Here is an 8,508-nt window from a genome sequence, read left to right on the forward strand (position 1 = left end):
TCAGAAGTGTTACGCAACCTTAATAGTTTGGTTAAGTTCTCTCCAGAACAAAGTTAACATTTTCCCTCTTTCATGTTCTATTCTTTGGAAAGTGAGTCACTAAGTCCAGCCCAAAGTAAGTTCCACTTACTGGAAGGGGGAGCATCTACTTTTATTTAGAATCTTTTTTAAGATTTATGCCTTAATTTATTCAAATCACCTGCAACAGCATGGACTCATTTTATACTTTGGGTTGTAATCACTCATTTTTAAGATGAAGAAACAAAGAGACTCAAAAAAGATGGCTTGTCCATCACACAGGGTAAGTTGGTAGGAGCCATGGCAAGACCCACCTCTCCAAGGTTCTTCCAAGTGGGAAGAGAACTGTGAAGAGATCTGTGTATCAAGGTAATGGAACGTTAATCAGCAATAAAAAGGAATGAAGTTCTGAAACATGCTGTGATGAACCCTGAAAACATTATGCCATTGTCTTGCCTTGGGGTAGCAGTCACTATCACACAGCCCTATGTTAAGCCTCTGCAGAACACTCAGTACCATCTGGTGCCACTGGGTCCCTGGAGCTGGATGCATGCTTCCGGAAAGCAGAAACTTTTTCATCACCGACGAAAATAGGGCTTGGTGTGTATTTGTGGGTGACCGAATCTTTATGTACTTTATGTACTGATGTGGAACAATCTCCAAGATCTGCCAAGTGAGAAAAAGCAAGATGCAATAGAGTGTGATCCCTTTTTTGCACAGAAGGTGTGGGGGGCGAGTACACACCCACACGTGTTTATATATGGCCGTCTGGAAGGCTCTTCTGCTCAGGCTACATACACTTAGCTCAACAGTTTCCACTCCGCTCCCGCTCTTTAAGAATTGGTCCATTTTTGGAATCAACATCTTCACTTTCAAAACAAGGTCTTCAAGGCCTTGGTCGGCTTTAGATGACAGAGGTAACTTAACACCACAACAAGCAGTGTAGAAAAGACCCCACCGCAGCCACCATTATCTCACCTTTCCTTAGGCTCCTCCTCCCAGGAAACCAGTTCACAGAACACAGGCTCACCCTGTCCCATGGTAGGGGCTGAATCAGTACCTCTTGTGTTCCTCTTTGACAGGCTATATACATTCTCTGAAGCAATGTATCTATTAAAAGGCTGCTGGTTTATCAATGCACCCATGACCTCAATACAGTCCCACACCCTGGTTAAATAGAGAAGGAATCAAAATATCCCCGAGAGTGGCCCCTACACAAAGGAGAAAAGACTAGAGTCGAAAAGAGCTTACATCAAGGCAATTTATTAACAGAAAACAATAATTTGAGGAGTCCTGTTCACAGACGGCGACCACGGCGACCCCCCTTCCTGCGGGTGCTGTCGGAGGGGATGGGGGTGACATCCTCTGTGGGGAGGAAGAGAAAACATCATTGCCTGGAGCTGGATGGGAAGGGGTCCAGGCCTCCCTAGGCCAACGGTCTAACGGATCAGCAGTGGATCCTGCTGCTTCACAAGTCAAGTCCTCAGTATTTAACAGATAGATGTGGAGCTGCTCCATCTGCTGCTTCCTCAAAATTTCTGATGTGGTTTGAACTCAACTTACCGGAAGGGGAAACTGAGGCTCAGAGAGAGTAGGTAACTTGCACAGGATGTCTGAGGCAGGTGATAAATCCAGGTTTCTGACACCTAGCCTACTGACTCTAGTGGAAAAATCCTCATAACCTGAAGAATATCACCTTTTTAATAGCTAAGAGGTTGAAAATGTTCTGAAAAAATCTTGAGAGGCCTAGACCATTAGACTGAGGGTTCAGTACATGTTGCCACAGAAACAATAGGGAAGGGCTAACATCTCCTTCCTAATAGATATAAATGGCCAGATCGGACATGAGGGTATAAATGCTACACAATTGTAGAGAACTGCTGTGATTCTCAACCATGGGAGCTACTGCCCCCTCCATACACTCTTGCCACAATGCCTGGCCTGCCCTACTGATATTGAGTAGTCAATGATCACGCAGGAGACACCTCTCCAAAATACCAATAGCAACCCCCATGAGAACACTGGAAAGGACAATTCATCTCCCGTCAGTTCCACCAGTCACCATCAGGCACAAAAGTTCAGAAATGAGACGGCGCTGTCCCAATGCAGGACATTCACATCAAGGCGACAAGGGTGTTCAGGGAGAGTTTATGTCACATGGTGCCTCTTGCACTCCCTATTAACAAACCTAACTGCCAAAAGCTACCAGACTAGACCCTGTATCCACTGTGCAGACCACATGCTTTCCGGGGTCAGTGCTTCAAAGCAAATCCAAGCATAAGCCAAAGAGGGGCACTTACCAATCCGCCCAATCTTCATTCCTGAGCGGGCGAGGGCTCTGAGGGCTGACTGGGCCCCTGGTCCAGGAGTCTTGGTCCTAGGAAATGAATATCTAAATTAAGAAAAGCCTTTGGCCAAGTCATTAGAAGATCCCACAACCCTCTAGTTCAGGGGTCTACAAATTTTCTTTCTGCAAAGGGCCAGACCGTAAATACTTCAGGCTTAGTATGCCACTTACTTTTTGTCACACACACCCCCACCACCACCATGGGTCACAGTTTGTATCCTGCTCTGCCTGCACCCTGTTTAAGGAAGTGCCCCTTTTGGTCACATGCTGTGATTCTAAGTCTTTCTGGTGATCTGTCCTTTTCCATCCTCCCAAGACCACGACACTATCATCGGTCCACTGGACCACTTTAACAACTTCCTATCTGGTCTGTTCCCAACACAGCAGTCATCTTAAAAGACAAATAACAACAACAAAAGAAATACCATACAACCCAACCTCCACAGGTCATTACTGTTAACAAGTTTTCATGCCCCCCCCCCCACCCAGCCCAAGTCCAAATCTTAACCAGGTTCTTCAAGACCCAGCAGGACCTCACCCGCTCCTACCTATCTGATCACACCTCATGCCACTCTTTCCCACAGATGTGCCAAGCTCACTTCCACCCCAAGACCTTTTCCTTCCAGTTGTTCCTGGCTGGTATACTCTCCCCTGTCCTTCCTTCACTGGACCGACTTCTAACAGCACAACATTAGGTCTTAGTTTAAACTTTATTACCAACCCATCCTTGACACATTTTTACTTCCCAGCACTTGCTGCAAAAAGAAACCACATGCTCCCCTGCTCTATACTGCTTAAAGCCTGACTCTCCACCAGCCTAAGAGCCACGTAGGAGGATGGAGACCATATCTACTTTCCCCCGTCACTCTCTTCTAGTACTTAGAACACAGTACCTCGTATGCTCTGAGTGCTCAATTAACACAGTAAGTTGGGGCAGGGGAGGGTGCAGGAACCAGTTACAGGCATATCTCATTTTACTGCACTTCACAGATAATGCCTTTTTTAAAAAACAAATTGAAGGCTTATGGCAACCCTTCATTGTCAGATGGTCAGAAATTTTTTTTAGCTGTAAAGTATTCTTAACTTAAGGTTATGTACACTGGATTTTTTTTTTTTTTTTTAAAGACATGATGCTACCGCACACTCAGTTGACTACATACAGTACAGTGTAAACGTAACTTTTATACATGCTGGGAAAACAAAAAATTCACATGACTTGCTTTACTGATATATTTGCTTTAATACAGTGGTCTGGAACCAAACCCACAGCATCTCTGAGGTATGCCTGTATTAATTATGTACATACCTAGGATGTCTCGCCCAAGCCCAGTGACCTCACTACCCAGTCCCAGCCTTACCTATTTCCTCCTGTGGCCCGGAGTTTGATGTGGAGGGCAGTGATGCCCAGCTCCTTGCACCTCTGGGCTACATCCTGGGCAGCCAACATGGCAGCATATGGAGATGACTCATCTCGGTCAGCCTTCACCTTCATCCCACCAGTTACACGGCAGATGGTTTCCCTGGGGACAAAAGCACAGGGTCCTTTCTTTCTTACCCAACAAGGATTCAGAGTGCATACCACATCGTAATGAGTAAAAAGCACTACTGCTCAGGTAGGGCAGAGAAGGAAGGTCAATTTGAACATGCATCCTGATCTGACAAGACTGCCATGGGCTCTGCCTTGATAGGGTTCAGATCCTAGATAACCAAACTCTGTATCAACGATTTACGTGTACTTTTACATTTAATCCTATTACTCCATGAGTAATTCCTCCTCATGTCACATACGAGGTCCCCATGCTGTAAGCCCGTAAGGGCACAAAATGTCTCCTTCTCGCTTAGAACTCCAGTACCTAGGAAATTACGCCATCTGTGGACTCATCAACCAAGCACAGATCCTTATTTGAACATCTTACAACATTTATTTCAAGAGATCCCCTTAAACTGCCACCCAGTTCCAGGGTCATTTCTAACCCCAACCCTTGTTAATTGGGTCCTGGGCCTCTCCACCTAGGTACTCACTTGCCAGAAAGATCGGTGACATGGACGAAAGTGTCATTGAAGGATGCAAAAATGTGGCACACACCAAATACATTTTCTCCTTCGGCCACCTGAGGGCCAAGGCTGATGACCTGTTCTTCCTTCTTTTCTTTCCCCTTGCGAGGTGCCATTTCTTAAGGAAAGAAAAAAGAATCCCAGTGTTAACGACAGAAAACCCCAAGGTTTACTTCTCTGAGGACAACTGCTCCCCCGAGAAAGGTGCGCGGGACACGCGGGCACTTGCTCTCCCGCCCCACGCCGCGAACACGCCAGCGCTCAGGATTTCCAGGTGTCGCTTGTTGCAGGCTAACCCTGCCCTGCACCTCCCAACCCACCCTGGCGAGACTTGAGCGCCCCTCGTCTCGGCCTTCAGGGGCAATAGGCGCACGGTAGGTGCTCAGCAAACGCTGATGTTGGGGGAAATTAAGCCTTCCCCTAATTTCTGGCTTTGAGAAACCTGCCCTGAGCACCCAGAAATTAAAACGTGCCCGACTTAGCAGTCACTCAGGCTTAAGAAACACCTAACAAAGGAACGTTTTTTCTGCATTCCCCTCTAGAATCCTCACTACATCCCCACGGGATTCACGCGACGACTATTGCTACTTTCCAGTTCGAAAACAAACTAGCAATCAGGGGACCGGCCTGCGACCGCCCACGAAAAAGCTGGTGGGATAAAGGTGGGAGATCACAACAAACTAAGTTTCCCGCTCCTTTCCCGCTCAACCACGCTGTGCTGCCGCTTAAGCGTAGGTGTGGTCGTGGCGCGGGGCCTATGCCTTCGAGGCTAGACCCGAACTCACCCCTGCTTTACCGGCTTTTCCCTGAAGCAAGACCGCCACCTCCCGAGACAGGGCGTGAACCAGAGTCTGGGTCGGCCCGCCGAGCTCCTCTCGCCCGGCACTTGGTTTGTCTTCCACGGAAAGATCCCAGCCCCGCGCCCCCGGCCCCGGCGAGCCCCCGTGCCGCAGGATGCCACCCGATTTTCCTCGCCCAGGGATCCTACCTACTCGTCTTCTCCAGAACCAGCCACCAGAAAGAGAGAGAGGGAGAGGGCGGGGCGACGGGTCACGCCCGTGTCCCCGGAAGTGTACGTCTGCGGTCACGGGGCGAGGCCGGCTCCCGGAAGACGCCGATTTTAGCGTTTCCAAGGAGATTAAAACGCCCTCGGGAATACGGCTTACTTAAAGGAGAGCCTAAAGAGGTAAGAGGCTGGGTGTCTTGGCGAGCGGGTCTGCTTCTAAGACTGCACGAAGCAGCCACACACAGTGGGTGAGGAAGGCCTGTGTCCTAAGATGGCGGCGACCGCGGCTAGACAGACTTCCCTGACCCTGAGCCTGGTCAGCCTGGGGGCGGCAGCGCCCCTGGTGGTGTGGAGGCGAACAACAACAACAAAACCACGGTGATCGTAGACTTCCAACTTCTGTGTACTTGGCAAAATAAGAATAAATTATTCAATACGTACCATTGTATACCAGCCTGGGATAAGCGATTCATATGCATTGCCTCATTTAATCCTCACCACATTATCAAATAGATGCTGTTTTGACTTCCTTTTTAAAGAAAGCGATTTTATTTTATTTTTAAAAATTTTATTGGAGTATAGTTGATTTACAATGTTGTGTTAGTTTCATGTGTACAGCAAAGTCATTCAGTTATACATATACATATATTCATTCTTTTTCAGATTCTTTTCTCATATAGGTTATCACAGAATACTGAGTTCCCTGTGCTATACAGTAAGCCCGTGTTGCTTATCCATCTTATATATAGTAGTGTGTGTATGTTAATCCCAAACTCCTGATTTATCCCTACACCACCACGTTTCCCCTTTGGTAACCATAAGTTTGTTTTCGATGTCTGTAAGTCTGTTTCTGTTTTGTAAATAAGTTCATTTGTATCATTTTTTAAAAAATTAGTTTCCACATATGAGTGATAGCATATGATATTTGTCTTTCTCTGTATGACTTACTTCACTTAGTATGATAATCTCTATGTCATCCACGTTGATGCAAATGGCATTATTTCGTTCTTTTTTTATGGCCGAGTAATACTCTGTTGTATGCACGTACCACTTCTTCTTTATCCATTCCTCTGTCGAAGGTGGCTTCCATGTCGTGGTTATTGTAAATAGTGCTGCTATGAACATAGGGGTTCAGGTATCTTTTCGAATTATGGTTTTCTCCAGATATATATGCCCAGCAGTGGGATTACTGGATCATATGGTAGTTCTGTTTCTAGTTTTTCTTTTTTTTTAATAAATTTATTTATTTTATTTATTTATTTTTGGCTGTGTTGGGTCTTCGTTGCAGTGCGCGGGCTTCTCATTGCAGTGGCTTCTCTCATTGTGGAGCATGGGCTCTAGGCACACGGGCTTCAGTCGTTGTGGCCTGTGGGCTCAGTAGTTGTGGCGCACGGGCTTAGTTGCTCCGCGGCATGTGGGATCTTCCCGGACCAGGGCTCGAACCCGTGTCCCCTGCGTTGGCAGGCAGATTCTTAACCATTGCACCACCAGGGAAGTCCGAGGCACTTCCTTTTTAAAAGAAAATAACCTTACAATATTTTTCCCTTATAGTATAAAAAAAATCCATGCTCATTATAAACAATCCACACAATACAGAAAAGTATATAGCAAAAAAAGTAAAAATCATCTCTAAATTTTTTCATCTAGAGATACCACTATTATCAAATTGGAGCATCATTCCAGAAATAACTTTCTATACTTATATCTATACCTATATTTTTAGTGTATAATATACAATCTCATGTAAATGAAATTGTATTCTATGTGCCATTTGGTAACTTTTTTTCTCACTCAACATTGTGGACATCCTCCCGTAACAACTAATAGAGATCTACAACATTTTTTTTACAGATATTTAAAATTTCATTTATTATTTTGAATATTACATGTGTTCACACAAATTAAAAATTGCAGTTATCAAAAAGTATGTTTAAAAAAACCCTACTCCAAAAAAACCAAAAAAAACCCCAAAAACCCTACTCCTGTCATTTCTGTCCCCAGCAACCCAATCCTCTTCTTCGCAAGCAACCAGGAATACCTGTATTGCATTACTTTTTATTACTATATGATATTCCTCTCCATAGCTGTACCATTGTTTATTTAGTCAGTTCTCTATTGTAGGACATTTAAGTTATTTCCAGAATTTTCAAATATAAACAAAAGTGTCAGAAACACACTTGTGATATTCTTTCCTTGGGTAAACTGCCAGCAGTCAAAAGGAACATATATTTTAAGTTTTGATATTTGTTGCTAAACTGCCCTCCAGAAAGCTGATATCAATTTTCACTTCTGCTAAACTGAGAAACTAAATCTATTTCCTTGCTGTATTGTATTTATTCCATAATTAATAAGGTCAGACACCTCTTCATGGATTGTTTTGCGCATTTGCATCTCTCTTGTGAATTGTCTCTTTATATTCTTTGAAAGAAAAAACTTTTTTGTTCTCGAACACTGAGTTCCCCAGTAAAGGAGGTTTGTTAGCTGAGTCTGGAGCAGTGTGGAGTAAGTTCCTGCTTTGGATAAGAAGAGTCTTCTTTGACAGCCCTTTCTCTCATGTCCCATGTTTAATCTACCAGGAAATCCTGTTGGATCTACTTTCAAAATATAACCAAATGTTGAGCACTTCCTTCTCTCCCAACTAATGCCACCTTGGTCTCAGGTACCAATTATCTTTCACCTCTTAACTGTGACTCCTGCTTCTACTTTAGCCCCTCATGCCACCCCCATTGAGAGACTATCCTCCACAGAGCATCCATACTGATCCTATTAAAACATGAGTCAGATTCTGTCAGTCCTCTGCTCAAAACCCTCCAAATGGCTTCAGTCAAAGCAAAAGCCAAAATCCTTACAATGACCTAAAGGCCTATATAATCTGCCCCCACCACCTGTTTTCTCTCATCATTACATCCCCTTGTCAGCCACCCATCTCCCCTCACTAACTCTACTCCAGTCATACCAGCCTCCTTGCTCTTCCTAGAATATGTCAGTGGTGTTTCCACCTTTGGGCCTTTGCACATGCTGTTCCCTCTTCCAGTAATAATCTTCCCTTAGATTATCGCTAATAATAGAAAGGCTTGCTCCC

The 8,508-nt window shown here is 44.9% G+C and overlaps 1 protein-coding gene across 2 annotated transcripts; it reads right to left on the reverse strand.

The window, feature by feature from the left end:
* Window positions 1-1,265: 1,265 nt before the first annotated feature.
* On the reverse strand, window positions 1,266-5,512 carry RPS14 (ribosomal protein S14). Of its 2 annotated transcripts, none has more exons than XM_059919562.1 (5): window positions 5,409-5,512; window positions 4,388-4,538; window positions 3,724-3,885; window positions 2,319-2,395; window positions 1,266-1,383 (listed from the first exon to the last, which is right to left on the reverse strand). In XM_059919562.1, exons 2-5 carry the CDS (start codon window positions 4,534-4,536, stop codon window positions 1,316-1,318), a joined length of 456 nt encoding a protein of 151 aa, XP_059775545.1. In that variant the 5' UTR covers window positions 4,537-4,538; window positions 5,409-5,512; the 3' UTR covers window positions 1,266-1,315. The 2 variants fall into 2 exon arrangements, with proteins under 2 accessions (XP_059775545.1, XP_059775547.1); XM_059919564.1 differs by having other exon boundaries at window positions 5,413-5,434.
* Window positions 5,513-8,508: the final 2,996 nt, after the last annotated feature.

The sequence above is a fragment of the Balaenoptera ricei genome, chromosome 3 (assembly GCF_028023285.1).
Source record: "Balaenoptera ricei isolate mBalRic1 chromosome 3, mBalRic1.hap2, whole genome shotgun sequence".
Taxonomy (NCBI): domain Eukaryota; kingdom Metazoa; phylum Chordata; class Mammalia; order Artiodactyla; family Balaenopteridae; genus Balaenoptera; species Balaenoptera ricei.